Source organism: Stigmatopora nigra, chromosome 1 (genome assembly GCF_051989575.1).
Source record: "Stigmatopora nigra isolate UIUO_SnigA chromosome 1, RoL_Snig_1.1, whole genome shotgun sequence".
Classification (NCBI taxonomy): Eukaryota; Metazoa; Chordata; class Actinopteri; order Syngnathiformes; family Syngnathidae; genus Stigmatopora; species Stigmatopora nigra.
This window is the reverse complement of record NC_135508.1, coordinates 12,688,479-12,711,277: the sequence shown is the minus strand read 5'-3', so window position 1 is coordinate 12,711,277 and position 22,799 is coordinate 12,688,479. Positions and strand designations below refer to the sequence as shown.

General features: G+C 41.4%; 2 protein-coding genes across 3 annotated transcripts in view; both read right to left on the bottom strand.

Annotated features, from left to right (window-relative positions):
• Positions 1–22,799, bottom strand: part of nsfl1c (NSFL1 (p97) cofactor (p47)) — an 87,557-nt gene that overhangs the window by 52,665 nt on the left and 12,093 nt on the right. The window lies entirely within an intron of this gene.
• Positions 94–22,688, bottom strand: bcl2l1 (BCL2 like 1). Of its 2 annotated transcripts, none has more exons than XM_077714322.1 (3): positions 22,244–22,666; positions 17,411–18,111; positions 94–1,218 (listed from the first exon to the last, which is right to left on the bottom strand). In XM_077714322.1, exons 2-3 carry the CDS (start codon positions 17,939–17,941, stop codon positions 1,075–1,077), a joined length of 675 nt encoding a protein of 224 aa, XP_077570448.1. In that variant the 5' UTR covers positions 17,942–18,111; positions 22,244–22,666; the 3' UTR covers positions 94–1,074. The 2 variants fall into 2 exon arrangements, with proteins under 2 accessions (XP_077570448.1, XP_077570459.1); XM_077714333.1 differs by lacking the exon at positions 94–1,218 and adding an exon at positions 5,322–7,358 and having other exon boundaries at positions 22,244–22,688.

Here is a 22,799-nt window from a genome sequence, read left to right as displayed (position 1 = left end):
CTTATACAAAGAAGACAATATTACATTTGCGTTTTAGAACAGGCCGCCAAGCTTAAATGACGAGTCAAGCACACACACACACAGACACATACACAATGTCATAAATTTTTATTAAATGCTCATATTTGAAAATGTTAAAGAGAGGGGGTGTTAATAATCAGTGCTACTAACATTTGACTTTACATCCAAATATCTAACATGTTCATGCTGCAATGTCCTAACTGTGGTTGTGAGCTGCTACGATTGCTGCTACTGTCTAGTCAACGTGGACAGCACGCCCGACACCCCCCAACATACATACATACAAACAAACAAACACACGCGGGCGCCACTATCTGACTCCAACGTAAATGGTAAAACTTTATTTAAATAAAATACCACTCAAAAGTGAGCATTAAATCAGCAAGATGTGCTCGGGGTTCGCTTCGATTAAAAACGCAAACAACTAAAAGCACAAAATGAGCAAACTGTAAACTCACTAGAGTTTTGGACCTTCAATGTTGGTCAGATAAGAATGTCTTCTCAAAAAAAAAAAAAAAAAGAAAAGGGGAAAAGAAAAGCACTGCACATTAAAAACTATGTGAGACAGTATCATCAGAGGATGCAGCATTTTTGTTGTTGTTGTTGTTGTTAGCATGGCTTTGCAGGTTGTGTGGCTGCTTCACGCTGTTGCCGTAACCACATTCTTCCTGCCCTTCACTTTCCATATGGCACATCCAAGCTCCACACACGCCCGGCAAGGCCAAAACACGCTGTGGATTTGGATCAAGCTTCGGGGAATTGTAACTCAGAAGGGCTTGGACTAAGTTGTTGAGAGAAAAATTATAACGACCATTGGCCATTTGTGGTTTCAGGACGGTCGGGCTGGTTCAACTTTTCCAACCCTCAAAGTTTTAGCTTCCAAAAGAGGATTAAAAGGGGGCTTTTCGATAAAAATGAGAGAAAATGGAAACTGAGAGAGGTATAAAACAGGAAAAAAATCTTAAAGCAGAAAGGAGTGTTCAACATGTGATGGCAGGGACGTCAATATCAGTAAACGGGGTCTCGGATTCATTCTCTTAGAAGCTTCTCCCATCACAGGCGCTTTTGGGCAATGAGCGAGCCCACCACGACCCCCGTCACCAAGGTCATCCCGGCCAAAAGCCACTTCTTGAAACTCTCCTGGGACCGGCGGATCTCGGCTGCCGCGTCGTTGCCGAATAGCTCAGCGAAACGCTCCTGGTGGGGGAAACACAAAGCGTGATTTTAATACAAGGCTAACTACCAGTAATAACTCTTTCATTGATCAGGTTCAAGTGCAACGAATAGGAAGTACGTTATGTCAAAACAGTGGCCCACAAGACCAATTTCACGTGGTTATTTGATAGAGTCGCGCCCAATTTTAACATTAAATGCGTGACATGCCGTTTTTTTAAAGACCCGCGGATACAGGCAGCCTCTAATGACGTCAAAGGAATAAATACATGAAAACAAGCAAAGCTTTCTTATCATTTCCCCCAATGGCATTGGACAACCAGGACTTCGCCATGTCTACTTTACTATAACCACCAGAGGGCGCGTTGAATCTATGTGCAATTGTGAGGGCAAAGCACAGGAACATTTTAGAATAAATACTTGGACATCATTCTGTTGGAAATTTCACGGTAATTGAAAGAAATTAAGAGCTCAAGCCAGCCCGAGTTAGCGCAACAACTGGGCATCTGCTTGACTAACTTGACACATTCATTTCTCTCAATGGTTTTATTGGTTGAAAGGTTGATTTTTCATTTCAACGACCACGAACACGGCTCTTAAACAAAGGCAGTCTCCGTCTTTCTTCATTTCTGTCAGAAAAATAGTGCATTTTTTAAACTATCGTGTTCTGGATGGTGGGTTGTATGCCTTTGACTAAAGGTCTAGGGTATAGAGTGATGAAATGGATCATTTCACATAACTTTGGTCAGGTTGCCCTTATAAAAACCACCTCCACTTGTGTACAGAGTTCAGCATCACCATGGCAACAGCACATAGTGACCATCGTGTTTACTCCCGGAGGCAAAGTCAATCACGACCGTTTTAATCACGAGGAAAGAGTCGAAAGATTTGCGATATCTTCTTTCCTTTTCCTGCCTCGCAATAACACTGCGGCGGCTGGATTCATGCTGGATGTTGACATTCTTTCCCAGCTCAAGCCCCCGCCATGCCGCCGCCCACTGAAGCCATTGCCCAACTGAGAAAATGTGCCATTTTTCACCACTTAGGGTATCTGTTGGCTTCATAAAGGACAGCAGTGCTGACTCACTAGCGACAATGCTCACTTGATCTCACAAGTCCCCTTAAATGCCTTTTCAAATGTGCAAGTCATCCCTTAATGGGTAAGAAAAAAAGAACAATGATTAATTGTGGGTTAGAGGGTAGAACAAATGAGTAAGGGGAACTTTTTGCTCTTGTTCTGGTAACTACACAGTGATTAGACCGTGTTAAACCACTGCACGGCTGTGATGGCACTTTCTTGAAACACAGGATGTGACTTGAGAAGAGTAAAAAATATTTTTTTAAAAAGCTGGCAGGCTCTTTAACAAAACAAATGGCTGAATCTTAAGATCTATGTGGATGTATGTATGTATACGTAAGTTGATATCGATGTATATATATATATATATATATTTTAGCAACATGCTTATTGTTGGGTTTATTCTGTTTTACTATTATAATAGTTATATTAATTCATTTCTTTATTAAATCATTCTCTTTCTTTTCTCTGTATTAATTCATTACTTTGTTAAATCATTCTCTTTCTGTTTTTCAAAAGTGTTGAGGTCACACCAAGTCATCTTTAACCTAGACAGCCTGTTCCAGGATGGTTATACAAACAATCCACCCAATCTGGGTCCTTGAGATTTGGTGGGCCCTTGGTGACGAGGACAGGGCTATTCGGACAATAACAAGAATATTGTTATCGTTATGTAACCGTACACTTCGGGTTTTTCTGTATGCAACGATTATATGATTATGATTATATTATATGATTCTTAGGTCAAGGAGGTTGTATAATTACTCTAATCTAAATGTTGTTAGGTCTAGTCCCTGTTTTTGTTATTAGTAAAATACTTTGATTGTTATTGTAGTCCCAGATGTTGTTTTTACTCATACGTGATGGAATGATCAACAACTCTGTAACTTGTGACCATAAGAATGGGACGAAAACGTCTATTCGGGGAGACGTTCGGAAGTTGTAAGGGACACTTGCTGTAATGCTCCCCTCCGGAGGCTTTTACCTGTTGTATCCATTTCTATTTAATTAAATGTCAATAATTGAATAAGATGTCTTCCTGCAGTTATTGATAATTACGGACGAAGGTAATTATTAATGAACCTGACACTTATTTATTTATTTATATACCTAATCATTAATTGATTTCTGTATTTATTTATTTATTTATCAACTTATTTATTACCTATCTATTTATGTCTAAAATGTATTTTCCTGTGTCTGCATTCTCACCCTCTTGCTACCGTGACAATGACATTTCTCAAATACGGGATGAATAAAGTGATCTAATTTAATTTAATCTTATCTAAATGTACTTTGTGTCAGTGTCAGAGATCACCAAGACAGTATTCATCAGGTTTTATCAATGTACAAGCCCAACAGTTTTAAAGTTTGAAATTCATTTTCACTTTGACTTCTCAAAAAGGACCGAGAAATTTCCACCATGTGTTAGATACGCACACATGTTATTAAACCTCAGAATGACAGCCCCGTCACATTTTAATGTCATTTCATTTTCAAATAAATTGCCATCATATACACAACATTACATTGTTTTTGAACTAAAACACAGCGGTAGACAACAGCCTGGCAGACTACTTTCAAGGTTAAAAATCTACTCGCAGTACTTAAGCGACAACAGAACAACTTAAGTATACTTCCTAAATAGTATTTAAATGTCCAGCGTAAGACACGATGTACTGGAAACAACAACACATCCTATAATACTTTTAATGGAATATAATTGCATGCATTACGTTTTGATTAGAGTTGGAAAATAGCTGTCTGGCTAAATAATAGTGGGTTTACTTCTCATATCATGCTGAAATTGAAACTTAAGAACATGAGCAATGTGCTTAGGAAGTAACAGATATAGTAGCATGTCATGCAGCATTGGCCAACCGACAGGAACTTCTGAAGAAACAAATCTCTCTGCAAAGTTTTCTAAGAATTTCACTGCGTGTCGACATGCTGGCGGAAGATAAGCCGATGCAATGACCTCAATCCTGTGGTGTGTGTTTGCGTGTGTGTGTGTGGGCTTTGAGTTCTTTAAAAGTATATATGTTGTGCAGTTTAGGAGAGAAAAAATACTTTGGATTTGGTAAGGAAGCTTGATGGAATGCCAATTACACACGAGCTGCGTGGTACCTCGGCATACAAGTGCCTCGACATACGAGCTATTTGAGATACGAGTAAAGTTTCGGGCAAATATTTATCTTGAGGTACGAGAAAAATTTTGATATACGACTAGTACTATTCTAATTTATTTCAAACGGGAAAAAAAACGATCTAATGTATATATAATGAATCAAACAATAGTTATTAAATCTTAGAGTCCTCCATTCATTTTGACTAACCACTTGCATATGTAAATAGTGAAACAACCTTTTGGAAAAAAACTATTTGGCCTTTTTCTACCTGGTCAGATCCCAAAATACCACTAGATGACAGTATTGGTCAATCCTGCACTGTTAGTTGTGATCAGGGTGAGCAGCTTTTAAGTTTTATTCAACACAAGTATAATCAGATAACATATTGGAAATTAAAAATGTTACAGGCCCTCCATTAAATCATTTCTAGGATATCCATTGAAGTCGTGTATTTCCCATTGACTAATGGTAAAAATATTGAGATTCAAAACACCGTGTTCAACTTGGGAGGTTGCACACTATCTTAAAAGGCCTTGATTATGTGCGGAAAGGGTAAAAAGGAAGGCCTTGCATGCCGATTGCCTACCCAGGCAGGCGCATGCACACTCTTTGAGAAATCAAAGACCACTCGTGTTCGTTTGGATTTGGAATGTGAAGAAGGAAGGCTGCCAAAAAAGGGGAATGTTTATCTACTTTCACTCTCACCTTGACTTCCTCCTCCAGGCCTTGATTGTGGTGCACGCAAAGATTAAAAGGAAGCCTCCTCCAGATAAATAAATCCAAAAAGCCACGACTTGTGACAAGGCGACTAAACTACTGATAACTTCATTATAGCATCATTTGAGCTACAGCCCACTTTTTGCATTGAAAAAATCTCAAGGCGCACCAACCACTAGCTGAAATGATTCCAAAAACTTTAAAGTGGATGTCCGTTTTCACTTCAACTGATGTTAATATAATGAATGCTACATTTTTCAACCTTATTTTAATTTTGGACTTTTTCTCCCAATATTACGCAAAATGTGCTCACGGAGACTTTACGTCACCAATAGTCGATGTCCTTGAAACCAAACAACTTGCGGTTCAAGTACTGTAAAAAAAAAGGGAAAATGATACCTAAAGGCTTCCGATTTACTTTGCAGAAAAATAAGCAACAAAATGACATTCATTTCACAATATTAGAATTTTAATCTTGTTATAGTACAATCTATGATTTCTGTCTCGGTTTATTACGACGTATGACTTCTTGTAATTTCCCACGGCACACCTGAGGATCGCCCAACACTCGGAGAAATGCTGCATTATAAAATCAGCCAATAGCGATGAGGGAAGGTTCCAATTCAATGAGTCACGCTCAGTTTCAGTACACTGTTTCAATGTGTGACTTGATTATTGCTTCAAAAGAAATTGGCAGCCTATTGCCAAGGCTTTGCTTTCTTGTGTAATCAGCAAGCAAAAATGTGAGTAATGTGGGTGTAGCGGACAAGCACCTTGTGATGAGGGTGACTGACACCTAAACAAGGGACATGTCAGGGCATGCCAAAGTTCAGCAGCCGTATTGATCATGTGGAGGTGCTGGTCATACAAATGACGGCCTGCTGTTCGCCTAGCTTTAACTCTTACACTATCAGAGCGGCCAACTACTCTGCAATTTCAGGAGTTTACCCAGAAATGCAACACAAACTCAGGGACAACCTCCCCAAACTCTGGAAATCTCAAAGAATTGTCACTTCGATTTTTTTGGAAGCAACCATTGCGACGGAAAAGTACCAAATTTCCAATTTAAATGCCTCGAAATTCGCACCGCTTTGGCTTCCGCCAACTTGATTCAACGGAAGAACTGCAAATTGGAAGGATTCAGTACCACGAGTGCATTGTGAATCATCCAAGTTACGAGTTCTGACGAACGATTTGTCTTGTGCGACTTTAGGGCGTATCGATTGTTCGTGAATCACATTCATTCCGGATAAAGTCCGGAAATGGGACAAGGGTACTCCTGAAATGGGGTCGACGGAGGTTGGCAGCTCTGTAATATGTTGGATTAAAAGCATTGGGCTTTGTGAAACTTGTAACCATTGAGAATGGCTTACACTTGGACGCTATGGTTTTGCCTAGGAATAGGGCCCGATCTTAAAGACAGATACAATATTTACTGTTAAAAAAAAAAAAAGGAATGAGCACCAGTACTGTATCAGATCAAGAAAAACCTAGTCTGGTCAGTTGGTGCTTGTGCTGGAAGGAACGCAGATATACATTTGGTCCCGTTTTTCCAAATGCAGAGTTGAAGACTAGGCATTTACACAAAATGTTAGCAATATTACGTGAGATTTTAACCATCCGTGTCTGCAGAATGCCACAAATATTTAGGTGTAGTGTCAAATGGTTCCCTGTGGCTTCCACCCATTTTTTTCTACTTGTTCAAATGATTGCTCTATTGCACACCAAGCATATCTATCCAACGACTCATGTTCTATTGCACTTGGTGAGGTGTTCGAAAAGTATGTGCATCTCAAATGACGTACAGAAACACTGAACTGCTATTCTTTAAATACCTTCTACCTCAAGAGATCTACTCCACAGTATACATCCCCAAAAAAACCCAGTTATCTTGTTACTTATGAGACTCACGTTGATTGCAATGTGTTCTATCACCCACCTCAAGTCCCACCTGGCAGGTAAAGCCAGTCTTTCACTTTGAACTCCCCCTTTTTCCCCACTTCCATTTCATATAAGCGCACCATTTTCTTTATCCCTGCTCTGTTTTCACTTGGGAAATCAACCCCATCTTGGTTTTAAACTTTTTTTCTTCTGAAGTGAAAAGGGAGTAGAAAAGGGGGGTTTTCGCAGGATTAGCTCAAGGAAGCAAAAAGGTGAGCGGCAGATAATGCAGTTAGTTGCTTGCCAGAGAAAGTAGCGAGCAGCCGATTACTGCGCCAGACTGACAAATGGTCCAAAGACTACGTGTGGAGAAAGGAGAGCATTAGCGATCATTAACAGTAGCTACGTATTCATCACCTCTCGTCGTCGGTTGCTCCCGTGTTGCGCCATTATAAACCCGACACAAAAATGACGTTTCCTTGATCTGCAAAATGGAAAAAAATGGATTGCCAATGGTGGCTAAACAGAGCCGTCAAAGCGCCATGTCAATGAGGTTGTCAATAACTGTGATGATTCATCGGACAGTTACATTTCAATAAAACTGAGCTTATTTATTGTACGATTTTCACTGCTTGGCTGATAAACACATTAGAAAAATAAATAAGCAAAAGCTGTTTTGCGGTATAATACCACTGAAGAACATTTTCACCTTTAACACAATGCACACCTACTTTGATCTATAGGTGTGAAAATGTTTATCTAACTGACAAAACATTCCGATGTACAAAATGCCAGAGATAAAAGATAAAACATTTAAGTTTGATTATCAGATAACTGATGACTCATGGGAAAAAATGCTTTTTGTGATAAGAGACTTTTCGGTGATCAAACGCATTTATTTCCATACATAACCTTTCAACTCATACTTTTTTGCCTATTCCTTATGTCTCATTTATATGGGTCTTGGTTCATTGAATGAATGTGTCATGTGGGCGTTGGCTTTTCCTACTCATTTCACTGCCCTGACTAACTCACACTTGACATACAGATTTGAAGAATCATTTTACACATGCATGACAATGACATTACAAAGTTACAAAAAGATAGCTAAGATAAATGGGCCAGGTCTGGAGGCTGAAGCAACTAACCTCAAGTGCTACTCAAGCCTAAAAAGATCTTTTGTATTCTCCAAAGTATCACTAAGCAACCAGGCTGCTTTAAAATAGTCCTTTTTTGCCGGTAAGGATTGACATGGAAGGCAATTTTCTGACTACTCTTGCTATTTAAACCATTAAAAAAAGAAGGAAAAAGGAAAAAACTGCTTCAAACCTTACGGCTAATTGTTGTTAATAACTTACACACGAGTTGTTAAAACTTGCATGTGTAATAGAATAGGATTATTTAGTTGACTGTTCCATTGGCATTGTGCGAAACCTAAAGCTTCTAAAGCTTCTCCTGAAAACGACAAGTCAGACAAAAACTAGACTACTGTGTTCCCAGGCACAAAAAAACTGGAGCCCTGAAGTTGGTGCACGTTGGATACGTACGTGCATGCCGGCGAGATGTCCTTTGGCCGAGGTACACTGTGCAATCCAACAAACAGATCATGTGTTTTTCTTCATTGAGCAACTTGTACTCAGAGTGTGACTGATGAGACGCTGTTTATTCACAAAGTGACAGTGATGGAGTGAAGAAATGTGACCCTTGTTGACAAAGAGTAGTCGTAACAAGCAGAGTCAAAAGGACAAATCTTACATTTTCACAAAAAGCTGTAATAGTACTCTGTATCATTTTATATTCATTAATTGAAGCCGTACTATGCCGCTACCATTGCCCAGCACTGATACTACAATACTACAATGTCAAATTCTTGACAAATGAGAACAATAACAATATGGTTTGCTCTCCATCAATCATTAACCCTTTCAGCACATTCCTGGAGATGGTGCACAATATTTATGCTAACAGGAAATATCAACGACTCTTTGGATTTAGCAGCAAGGAATCAAGTAAAAACAAAGACAATAGAATAGTGAATTTTCTCTTTAGGGCAAAGCCATTACTAACTGGTTACTGCTTTCAGGACCTTGAACCCCATCCTCAATCTGAACCAAAGCGTGCACTGGGGTGTTACACTGTCCGTGAATCCACAAATTAAAGACAAGATTAATGAGTCAGAACATGAAGGCTCAAGACGGCAATCTGTTCTCACTTTGGGGGATGTCTCTCCACACAGCGTCATTGCGTCAACAAATACAAGTTTATACAACAGATACACTGGAATAGCAATACACTGGAAACACAATATCTCTGAATGTGCAAGATACCATGACAGTGCATAAATTCACACCAGGAGAACACGGAGAGAACTTCAACCATCTCGAGAACTGGTTATGACAACAACAGTCTCACAATAAGACATTCTGGCCCTTTCCTTCAAATGGGTGAACTCAAACATGAAGATCTTTTTTGGGAAGAAACCAATAAATTGCCAGGCATGAATGGCGGACGGCAAAAAGTGGGGTATACACTTTATTAAGACATGAAAGAAGAATGGGTTTATGAGCTGATCATCGTATCTTTATAATCTGAATAAATTGTTTTATTATCTGCTTCTCTTGCCGAGGCGCTGCAATGGTATCGTTATTGCTAAGCGCTCGCCTCGACGCTCTTCTTTATCATCATTTTGTCTTCAGAAGAGAGACGGCAAGCATTTGCATGAAAGCCTCATCAACCCTCTCCACCCTTTCCATCTTTCTACGTGCCGTGAGCCACATTAATCCCGTGATATGCCACATAATCTGATCATAGATATGAGACGAAGAAAGGAGTGAAATCAGAGTGGTGCAGGGAAATAGGCAATAGGGCTTGCCTTTTTTGGTTAAATTTTGATGGAAGGAGAAAGAAGGGGCTACTCGTTAGGGTAGAACACAGGAGGTCCCAAAAAAAAAATGAAGGGAACGTGGAAAATTCAGTAGGGACTGGGGGCGTTTGCCTGTGACCTCATTTTACTGCTAAGCCTGAGAGAATTGGAACAGCACACCCAAATCAGAACGTCTTGCCTCGATTCAGTAAGCCACAGTGCAGCATGGTGTCATCGAGTGATCTACTAGCGACGACCTCATTGAGCTGAGTCACCAGCACTTTTACTGTCCTTTTGTTGCCCGTTTTACACCGTACTTGGCTACTTCACACTCATGGGCTATATAAGCATGTGTGGGATTTCAGGGGAGAGGACTTGATGCCTCTGGACTGCGATAGTGCTTCCAGTCTAGACAGAGAACATGCTAATCTGGCATTTAGCTAAATGTCTGTGCTTCATGAACAAGGCGTCAAAGAGAGGATGATAATAATGCTTCAACCTTGATGAGGCAGAGATTCAGTCCATTTGTCAGAGCCATAAAAGCTCAAATCCATCATTTGGGTGCTCTTTTACACAGCGACATGGCATTTACTCAATATTTGTGACTTTGGAAGCAGCATTTGGCGGGACTTCAATTACTTTCAACACAACAGGTAAGCAATGTGATTAGCGTCAAACTTTACACTCCCGTGCTGCAAAAGCCTTGTTGGCACTAAGAGGTGACAGCTGATAGATCCCCGAAGAGAGAATACTGCCCTGACTAGACAATAAACTCAAACTACATTCACACCGTGGGGAGTGGTGACCAATTATCAATAAGTATTTTTCAGGAAGCCATCTGTTTACCACTCAATATGAACCTCAATTATGTGGTGTGGCAATATGATTTGAAGTACAAATTGCATTACCAAGTGATCACCTACATGCATATCAACACACAAAATTATCATTACTGGTTTTGCTGGCGACAGATTTACAAACTGTTTGCAGTCAGTCAGCCCATGATTGGGACAAATGGAGTACACAAAGAGGTGCACAGCGCGAATGCTTGTGTTATGGGGGGTAGAAAAGAGCCCACCCACATCCAGAGACACACACCCATACTGCATATGGAAACAATAGATATAAATATGAGCGCATTGAGATTCACAGAGCCATCTATAATGATGAGCTAAAGTGCTGGCCATTGATCAGATGTCAAAAAGGGGGATGTTTTAGTGTGCATTAGAATTGCAGAAACCATCTTCGTAACTTGGAAGATAGCAAAAAAAAAAAACATGAGATGGCTGGTTGGTGGCAAAAAATATAGCCCCTCTATAAGCAAATCTTTGTACGTTTCTGGCTTCAGGTCCTTTGTTTAAAATAGTCACTGATCCAGCAAGGCACCAGATCTTCCCCAATGCGATATAATCCAATGTTGATGCACAAGATGATGGATTTGTTTCAAAGAGCATGGCAATTGTGCTTTATATTGCAAAAAGTGCATATAATTATTTTTGGGGCAAAACTAGGTCTGATTGCTATTCTGTCCTACATTTGGTTGCATGGCAGAGACAGTCTTTTGTTTAGATAGCATAGTATATTTCAGAGAAAATAGCTTGATATAGATGTGGACGTGAGATGCAAATAAGGAATGCGGAGAAAGGATATATTGAGCGAGGGGTGCGAGAATGGGTAAGGGGGTGGGGGGGTTTCAGACTGAAAAATAAGGGACGCATATCGATTGGAAACAGTGAGGAGATGCAAGACCGACATATGGAAGATAAAGGATGGGGAGCGAAGAAGGAGGCGGGCCGGATTGGTCCCAAGGGTGAGATTTCCCTCCTTTCTAAGGAAGGCAGACTGACAGACTATGGATCTAGCCAAGCACCTCTATGTTAATTATGAGGGGGTGGGGTTGAAGGCTGGGGGGCACAGATAATTCCAGAACCTTTTTTGACTGGCTATATTTAGAGCTTCATTTACCAAACCAATGAATGAGACTAGGATGACTTTGTTGGTACTGTACAACTCATTTATCCCATCCTCAATAACTGCTACACTTACAAAAGGTCATTTTAAGGGCATAATACAATGGAGCGCTTTGACTGGTGGAGAAGAATGTCACTTCCAAAATGGCAACAAATATGCTAAGAAACAAAAACCCACATGGAGAAGAATGAATAGAAAATGCCGGACGTCTTCCATTGTTCTTTGTCTGTGTGGCCTTCGTTTTGTTCGATATCCTTTGGGATTAATTAGCTTCCTACTGGGGGTGGGTAGTGTACCAATGTTTTCTGGTTTCAATTTTGCCCACTGAGATTGCCATGATAAAGATTTAGCACAATAAACAATGACTGACATAAAAATGTGCATACACCTGGAACTATGTCCGAGAGGATGACAAAGCAGTTTGAGGACATTGTTTTGAGGACATTGTTCACATTTTTAAGTGTTTGACGCTGTCATTAGCAATTAGCATTGACCTGGTGACTGATATTTAGAGCCACTTTGTAGACTATAGCGGTCACTAATATATTCTGTCTGAAATTATGTCTGCAGTTATGCTTTTTTTTGGAACAAATTTTCAAATATTCAAATTTGCCAGACTTTGTTCAACCACTTACAACGAGTCAATGACACTAATTCTCAAACTCAAAAATACAAAATAACAACTTTACTACTTCTTGACATTGAGACAAATGGTTCAGATGCATTATGGTTTACAAAAATACCATCAAAAATATTCCGTGTACTCTTAAATGTGCTTTTTTTTTTAGCAATCTTGCTCCATCAATGATTGTCGATAAGAGAAAGGCAATTTTGTTACAACCCTTTAACTTAATGGATGGAGCACAACAACTGGGCTAACGGCCTTTCCCTCCAATTTTTCTGCAGGTTTTTCCAGCACACATTACTTCCAGCCAGCTCCAGTCAATTTTCTCCAGACCAGATAGACATTTGAGCCTGCTAGATGGGGGTTGAAAGACATTGTTTCCCTCTATAGCGAGTTAAGATATTATTCTTCACTAATTGGTAATAAGGCTGCGGTCTGACCCTGAGGCAGTTCGGTCTCCACTGAGTAATCACTGCAATCGCCTCCTCGGCTGGTAACAGTGTTATTAAGGTCGATGGCGCTGTGCGTCTTCCCCTGTCTGTCTATTATCTGGCAATATACGGCCTTTTACTCCGGCACTTTGCCTGGTGGTGGCTCTGGCAGAGTAAATTTATCTCCCATCAGGAGCCGCTAATATGGCGCTATCTCAGCATCTCGGCCCACGAAGCCTCCAAAATAAGGTCCGGTGGGACCGTTTACGAGGCGAGCTGCAGCGTTAATGATGGCCAAGTGTGCTCTGTGCAGCAGAACTTGTCACCTCTGCCATCTTCAATATTAGTGCTTAGGTGGGACTATAAAAGGGGCAATGGGTGAATGATTGCCACATCAGTCTGCATTGCCAAGGTGGGTGTAATACCTGGGTGCTTTCATACTCCAAAACACACTGTGTTTGCACATTACGTAGGGCAGTTTCTATGGTTCCTACTGGTGCATGTTTTCAACAACTAAAAAACATTCTTTCTTGTTGGTTTGGATATGGTCACTCTTGTAATCTCAGTTGACAATTTGACTGACTGGTAAAGCTACGGTCAGGTCACCATTGTATGTTTGTAACTGTCTTTTACAGCAGCTATAAAATCAAATGTAAAAAAGGTCAATCATCAATAAAGATTCTCTACACAACGGGCTAGTACAGGTGTGGGCAAAACGGTCCTCGAGGGGCGCCGTGGGTGCGCAGGTTTTTGTTGCAACTGATCCAGTAAAGACACTTTAACCAATGAGATTTCTGCAGAAAACCAGAAGCACCTGACTGCAATTCAATGATTGCACTCGTAGGACACCAGATTGGTGAAAGTGTCCTCTTTATGGGTTAGAATGAAAACCTGCACACACTGCGGCCCTTTGTGGAATAGTTTGCCCATCCCTGGTCTGGAAGCGGAATGGTACTACTATAACACCATCCCTGACTAGATTTTAGCTTTGCAATATATAGCAGTTCGGCAAACAGGTGTAATGATGGCTAGGAAAAGGTTTCTCTGGGGAAAAAATGTTTAAGCATATATCTAGACAGACATGTTGAATAAGTTCTAGAATGGTGAGCAGTTGGAGCCATAATACAGCATTTCTCCCCTGTTGTTTTGGCAGGTCATTTTGACAATGTCATCTTCAATAGACCAGCCTGACCCAATTAAACATTTTTTTTATAGTCAGCCGAGTCCACAAATGTATTTTACATGAAAAAATGACTTTTTCCCAATATCGTATGGAGTGAAATTCAATAATTAAGATTTAAATATGGGTTAAACAATTAGGTGATATTTGTTGGATGAGGGATAAACTCGCACATTTTTTTCAAGGCTTGTAGGAAAAAAATTGGAGGGGGTGTATTTTCAATTTTCTTTTGATATGAGCTCATAAGCTGCAAGGGGAAAAACATTTTCTAGATAAAACTGGGACTTGTTGTCAGCCACTGAATACCAAATTGAGTTACCTAAAAACATTAGTTATTTTAAATGAGTGGAGGGTTTCCAATATCTGTCAACTCTCATTTCCAGCTTCTATGCCACCATTAATTTGAAATGAATCGTTACCCATAACCTTCATTTGGAAGTCACCGAGCAACAGTGCGAAAGAGCCAAGTGACTTAGCTGGTGCAAAATATACATGCATTTGATCAGCTCGCATCGAGGAGGGCACACCTGCCCCACGGCAATGATCCGACATCTGCCGACGGCAAATCCCTGCGAGGAGGTGCCGGGGGGAAAGGAAGGCAGGTTGGGAGCGCCGTGAAACAAAGCGAGACAACACAGGGTCTCGCGTGGGTTTGCACTGGGTGCCTTTCAGGAAATCTAGGGGGTTTTGACTTTGAGAAGACGAGACTGCAAAAAGAAGAAGTGAGAGAGGCTTTTCCCCAGAAGACAAACTCAAATAAGAACAATGGGCTGATATGGCAATACTCTGTGGTGGTAAAAGAGTGAATTTTCCATCTGTACAGACTAAGGCAATTGTCCTGGTGGGTGTAGTGTGCTCATGAATAACCAACATCTGTCACACCCGTATGCTCTCAGGGTAATAAAGATGTGTGTGGGGAGGGAGGGGGTGCATCGTGCAGTGTTGTCCATCGTCTAGAGAAGTGAAAGCATACAGGCGCTGATCCGTTCAACTTTTTAGCGCCATTCATTGACTTCTAGTCTAGGTTATGCTGACACCAAAACAGGATGGCAGGCTAGTCCTAATCCACCACCAGTATGATAAGCATGACAAGATGTGCATGCATGTTTCTGGGATTTTGTAATGCCAAATGATGTGTGACGGTAAGCGCATTAGCTTCTGATTGAATACGTTGCTACAAACCTATTGGTTGAATTTTGAAAGAACATTTTCTTCTTAATCATCGCGTGCAACTCAATTTTGTGTGGAGGACAAAGGGTATCAGAAGCAACAAAGGCATAAGACTAAATACTAAAAAGGAAAGTTTTAGCCCCCAACATTCAGAATAGGCCTGCAATGGCCTCAAAGTGACACAAAGCACCGCACTTGGAACCCAAATGACGAGACCTCAGTTCAACAAGGTTTCATTCATGTTTTTAAGAAATCTACTGGGGAAAAAGGAACTAAACAAGTGGCTTCAACTAAACAAACGGTCATTCAAAGAACTAAAACGGAAGAAATCGGGTCAACCCGCATCCAGGAAGGGATCCTGTTCAACGTGAAAAGGCCCACTTCTTGTATAAAGGGTCCACCATAAAAACAAATCAACGCGGACCCTCACTCTCTTTCCATATCTGCACCATCCATCCCCATTTTAGGTAAAGGCCTCTTGGCAGTACAAACAAAGCCGTGGCGGGCCCGCCGGGACCCTTCTAGGTGCACTGGGATGACAGTTGCCATAGAGGTAACCTTTGACCTGTCACCACCACAGAACCCCAGAGTGGACATAAACAAAAAGCCCTCCCCTCACCCCCCTGTTCTCCTTTATACCATCAAATGGCTGGCACAAAGGAAGAGCTGACCTTAACGGTCCTGTAGCGCACGTGTACAGAGACTGGCGTGGGTCAGACTGTACCGGGCGGGACAGGCGAGATCTAGCCAACCCGTTGCGAGAAAAAAACATTGCTTTCATGTGCAGGCAGCTGCCACGAACAAGAGCCCACTAGAGGAGAGGCCGGGGTAAGGGTGGAGAGAACATGGACACATAGAAGAGGGGGGGGATTGCGGCCAAGGACCAATGGAGCGGCCGCAATCAAACAAAGGACTGCCTGTGATAGCCTTGAATCATTCCCGTCCGGCGTTGAGACGAGTCAGCCTCCAAGTCCGACGTTAACCCCTGCGGTCACGAGAGATCACGTCAAGATTCGTTCCCATCTCTTCGTGAGAATTTCACATGCAAAAGCGCTACCTCATTTGTTTGCGCAACATTTCACAGTTGCGTGCTAACGGAGCAAAGTGTCCCGTGCTCCAAAACATCATTTACATCCACTTTCTTAATCCCTTTTTTTCACGTTGAGCGATTCAGCTTGGGTTTCTGATAATAGTACCAGTAGACTGTGCTTGTTTATAAAAACACAAGTATTATTCTAGAAGGGGAAAATGTTTGTGTCGTACCTTCACGCACTGGCAGGCAGGTCACGTAACATGCGAAATTGCGTGTGGTGGGGGGTGGGGACTACACAAGGGCGTAATATACTCGAGAAATTACAGCAGTTATTTACAACGATGAGCCATGAGTGACTATAAGGTGACGTCATTTTGTTTATTCAATGTGTTTAGGGACAGCGATTTGGAGTGAGAAAGATGAAAATTAAAAAAAGTTCATAAGCAGCGGGTCATTTTCAGCCGATAGGAAGGGAGTAGCGGCATGAGGAAGTTGTGGTACACTTGGTTAATGGATAAAAGAATATATATCAATGAGCGCTGGTGACTTATTGTTTTGAATACTTTTGAAACTCAACCTTAGTAGGGTAATCCCCCGATTATTGCACCTTCACTTATCACGAATTCACTACTTTGCGATTTTTCCCCACTATTATTAAAATGTTTTTTTTAAGTTCATGAAAATATGAAAACACACTGAAACTCATAAGCAGATGCCGCTCTTCAATTCATCTTGTTTCGCCACACTGCGCTATTTATTATGTATGTAGGTATATCACCTACAGGTTGCATCGCAAAAGCGCCCGTCTTGCCATACCACGAGCGTGAAGTTATTCAACCTCCATCAACCTCCATCATTTGCCTCGACAAACACATTTTACGGCATGAAACGGTTCATGCGGGCAGAAAATACGATATAGAACTCGAGGAAAAAGAATGAACTCCCCATGGACATTGATTGACAATAGCCATTGATGCTCAAGCTACAGTGGAACTGACCGCATTAGATGTAAAAAAAAAAAAAAAATCCATGTTGACAGGAAGGCAGAGTTAAAATGGATCGAACGTGGGTGGATGCTATCACCGTCAACAGTAGCATGTGAGTTACAGTTAATAAGATAAGAATAGAAGAGACTTACCCATCCCCCTTGGCGGTCTATCCAAGGCTGAAGATGGTTGTCTAGGTACGCCGTCATCCAGTCCATGATCCTGTCCACCAGTGGACTCATCTCCTTTTCCATGCACTCGACACAGAGCGCGCCGCCAAAGGCGAAGAGTCCCACGATGCGGCCCCAGTTGATGTCGTCCCGGAAAACCTCGTCTACGACGTTCTCGAAGCTTTGGTAGGCGGTGGCCGGGGTGAGGTGAAGCTGTTGGTCCAGGTCGCTGAAGGCGCGGGAGTAGCGCAACTCAAACTCGTTGGCCGAGTCCCGGAGGGCCTCCTTCACGGCGTCCAGGCTGGCCGACTCCCGTAGCGGCGACGCCGGGGGACTGGTGCCGTTTGTCGTCCCGTTGGTGTGCGTGGCCACCCGCTCTTCTTCGCCGGAGGCGCCCTCCCCCCCGTCAGTCCTCCTCGATGCTTGCCTGAGTCCAATGTGATTGACCGGGTGATCTCGCTGTGAGAGTTTGAGACGAATGTAAAACTCAACCAGTTTTCGGTTTTGAGACATATTGGGATCAACTTGGAAAACGTGCTTTGTCTCTTCGCTCCGGGTCCCCTTCCAGTGAATGCACACACAGCGCCTGCCTTTCTTCAGACCAACATGGTCGTTCGGGGTCCAGAGGACACTTGAGGGGCGGAAACCAAATCCTACACAAGGCTGACAAACCAGTTCAGACCCTGTGGAGACAAAAAAGAAAAGACTCCAGGTCAGGACAGCTTACTGCGTTTTGTGTGTGTGTGTGTGTGTGTGCGTCCGTAAATGTGGTCCCACCTACTATATTAGATTTGGACAGGTGGGGTGAAAGGTATATCCCTCTAATTGGGATGGTACACATGGAGCAGATGGTAGTTCAATTAATGAGGCACTAGTTAGTTGGTGTGTGCGTATGTATCAGACAAAGAGCAGGGGAAGAAGACAAAGGGAGTGGCAGGATGCTGAAGGTGAGCTTTAGGTGATTGGGTCAGGAGACTCTGCCAAGCACTCACGCCCACTCAGACCCACACATTTTTACTTGGTCTCACCCACAGATAAGGTGCCCGGCCGGACGAAACCAAAAAGCATTGTCCGAACAGTCACTGGGCTGTGGTTTCGTAATCGTTATCCATGTTGACAGCTGCTGGAAGCTCATTAAGTTTGAATCGTAACATAATTAACAACATGTAAGCCGTTGAGATCGTTTTCGTTTGACGGCTGGCTTGGTGTCAAAACCAAAAGAGCACTTAAACCGCAGATGAGCAGCAGACAATAAAAAAAATTGGAACGTTTCTTCTTTTTTTTTGGTTGCATAAAATGACCACATTGCTCCTGGACAGATACAAATTTGGATTAACCTGTGGTGAATAAATCCAAGTCACCTGAAAAAGAATAAGGTGCATTTCCTCAACAAAAGAATAGAGTCATTGTCGCAGTGACTGCAGGCAAAAAGAAAGGAAGACCACGAGCAGGAAAACAAAAAAAGACCTTTTTGCTACTTAGCCAGGATTTGCTATAAAAAAAATAAACATAAGAATGGCATTTAACCTGATAGGGCAGGAACGGGTGGGATGTGAACCAGGAAATGTTAAGACTTACCATCCAGAACATTGTGTGCCGAACTGAATCCTACACGGCGTGTACAACACAGAGCACCATTGTCACGTGGACTCATTTCATTTAATCAAGCATTCTCAGGTGTCTTGAAAGGCACTGTATGAATCTCTGCTTTTGTAATGTATATATTTAATTAGGTTGCATGAGGCATTAACTATTGGTATGACTATAATAGGTTGAAATGTCCTGGGTGCCAAATGATCTCAAATTCAATTGTTTGTCAACTTCCGTGTATTTAGGCTGACGTGCACTGCTTAAAGCCGGAGAGCCGTGAATGATTAACAACTCATCAATAATTAAATCAATCAACTATTTCCCACTCTCAATTAATTAGAGAGAAACATTGTTTAACTTACAATGGGCCTAACCAGTTAAAGACTGGTAGATAATACCTTCATTGTCCCATTGAGGAACAAAAAAAATGGCATTATTTTTCTTTATACATACAATTGATTGATGAGAATGAATAAACTACTAAAAGCCTTGATCACAGCCTTAGATTCAACTTTGTTGGCCTGGCCAATAAATACATGTGTTGCGAATGTCCTTTCCATGCTGCAAAATGAAGTTATGCCCCATGATCACATTTAGAAAGGAAGAAAAAAAATGATTGGTTTTCCAATATAAAAACATATTAGGTAAAGGACAAGAAGTACAAGCGCCTCCTCACATGACTAGTCTGTAAACAGTGTCGTTAAGTTTCTTGCCGGCGGCTTTTAAATGTGATTCAATTGGCTCCAGATCGAACAAAACACTTTTTCACGATTTTGTTTTGTATTACCTGAACCATTGCTGTAATCAAAAGGCATGTCAGTCCAATAAAGGGCCAGTGACAAATCTATACAAGTGTTACCATCTTAGAATGTCACAATTCAAGACGAAAAGTCAAAAGGCATGAGAGAATTAACTGTTTTGACGAGAGAAACTTTCTGGAAGAGTTCAAATTTGAGTCAATCACAGCGAACATTGACCAAGACATGGTCGTGTTGAGCAAAAGCAGTCGCTTGTCAACATGTTGAAAACTCTTGACCTCACGTCTTGTGCTCCCAAGATGCAAATATTTTTTTCCAACATTGCTTCACCCTGAAAAGACAGAATGCGCAAAGACTGCGAGCGAGCTGGAGGGGCTTAGACGTCGCTCTTGGCCAAAATGCACTGACCAGACAAGCCACACAGGTTGTGGGCTCGTTTTAACCATCTATCTTGATGAAAAATACATTTTTGTCCGTCAGTTGAGATTTTGCGGCTCTAATTAAACTCAGTTTTCTGCCCTCGACACTGCTATACGTGCTATCCATTTTGACTAGATGAGGAAGACAGCGTTCATCTTGGTCCAAAATGGATTGGAAAAATAAGCATTCACAAAGTCCTCTCTAATTAAAACATTTGGAGGTTAATCAGCATTAGTGGAATGTAAAGAGTTATGAACTCATTACTTAAAATGAAAAATGTATGTCATCATATATGTAATAATGATTTTTGCACTCATTCAGTGACACCGATTGATGAGATTCCAATCATGGGGCATTTTTTTCATCCTTTTGATGTAAATTTAAATGAGTTTGTCAATTGTAGACATGGGCTTGGCAGGGAATGGATGTTTTTCGACGTCAATAATACGCAGTGAGCATTTTGTGGACTCAAAGACGAGCTTTTCTAGCCAGTCCTTCAAGTTTGAATGACTTGGACGTCTATAGCCGTCGTGGGCATGAGTTAAAACATGATCAAAACTCTATTTTAAAAGTATTATACTTGAAACCGGAAGCGGAGAGCATTTTTCTTTTCATGAACTTTATTTTCTTAACTTGTTCATTTATACATTTTAGAATAAAATAATTGAATCATCATAAAAACAGCCTTAGTGGGAAAAAAGCCATCTCTTTTCGCAAATATACCCGACGAAGTAAACAAAAGCGGAGCCGAAGGTAAAACAATTTCGCTACGCAGTTTCGCGACTATTCGGGGAACGAAACCTGCATTTGTTTTGCTATACATATTTTCAAAATAATTGAGAAACATTTTCCCTCAACCGGAGGTCGCAGTGTTTACAGTGGCCACATGGTCTCGAGCTCAGCAAACCACGTGGCTAGCTTGCAAACATCAGGACTGCACACGTGCTACCTTGTGCCCAACAAAATGTGGCACCAACATCGCAGATTTGTTGTCCTCTCAAGCTTTTGACTTAAAGCCGTCTGCCAACCTAATTATTTACATTGTTGATTGTTAGCTTTGTCTATTGTCATGGAGCGGAGTGACGCATTCCCTCCAAAAAAATAGCCTATAGGTTGCGATTTAAAAACTATCCTTTCAATCCGTGGTTGATAACAACGCAATAATAATAATAATAAAAACCACGTGCGGACACAAATCGGTGTGAATGAAAGGGGCGTTTTACCAGCAAGTGACGATTTTCTCCCAGTCTGCCAAATAATCTCAATATTTTCAAGAGGGAAAAACAGGAGCCCCACAAAACCAGAAAAAAATGTCCACTTTTTATGTTGAGGAGTCTTTTATGGTTTATACACAACTCAATAATCCCCGCACCCTCCTCATTTCATCTCGGATGAGAAACACGCCCACCTAGACGATTACGTAACAATGCCCTCAATGATTATTGAATCCAGGACAGGCGCAAATGAAATAGTCCGTTTTATATTTTATCTTTATTGCTTGCCGTGTGTAAAATGTACTTAGAAAACGGGCTTTAATCTAACAAAGGATAAAAAAAAATCAAATGCATTACTGTTTGAAAACGAAAACCCCGGATAGTCTTTGGTATTTCCTATTATATTTGAACGGGTTTTGAAAGATCGCGAAGGCAGCACGAATCCAAAACGCTTCATATTACAGATTATTTCAAATTAAAAACATCACGACGAAACGAGACGGCGTTTTTTTATTGGGGGGGGGGGGGTATATTTTGACTAATAATACATGAAGGACTCCGTCGTGATAAGGTAGAAGGCTCCTTTGGCTAGAGCTGTCACTCAGTACGTTTGCATTAAAGAGGAAATGATGGGAAAACGCTCACATAAACGCGTTTAGTTTGAGAGCAAATGAAGCCTTTATGTCTCTATTGGTTTTGGAGGCGTACAATTTGTTCGATCTCCTTCCTCGGTTAACGAGACCAAAGAAAATGTTCGAGCTCCTTTTTTTCCGCATCACGACCACCCAAAAATATTCGGTGCAGTTTCGAAAAGCAAACCATCAAGCTCTTACTTGTACGGCGGTTTCCACAGAATCATTTCTGTTCGCCAGGCAGTAAAACCCGGACTAAGAATCCAATCATTGCTAGCTCAACGAGCTCAAATGCAGGAAAAGTCTATGGCACAGTAGATTTTCGACGAATATTTGCCGCGCTAGATGGTAAAAGTTTAAGTCATTGTCGTTAACAACTGGCGGCCATCTTAGAGCAGAACAACTCTCGCGTAACCAAAAATGTGTGTATTTTCTTCACTAAATAATCGGGAAAAACCTGGACAGGCCTTGACTATTATCCCAACGTGGTGTTCTAAAAAAATATAGATATTTATACATTCAGTGTACAGCTAATTTATTGCATCTCTGACGTTTTTGACCAATCGAGCCGTTTGGAAACCAGTTGAACATTTTGCCAATTCATAGCTATGTCAAAGTGCACGTGTTATCTGAACTAGTATTGAATGGAACTGAGACAAAAAAAAAATAGACGAGAAAAGTGACGACGGACTCACAAGGCGCAACTCGCGGGACACCAAGCGGCAGGAAATGGAACTCATCTGTGCCCGGTGGCGAT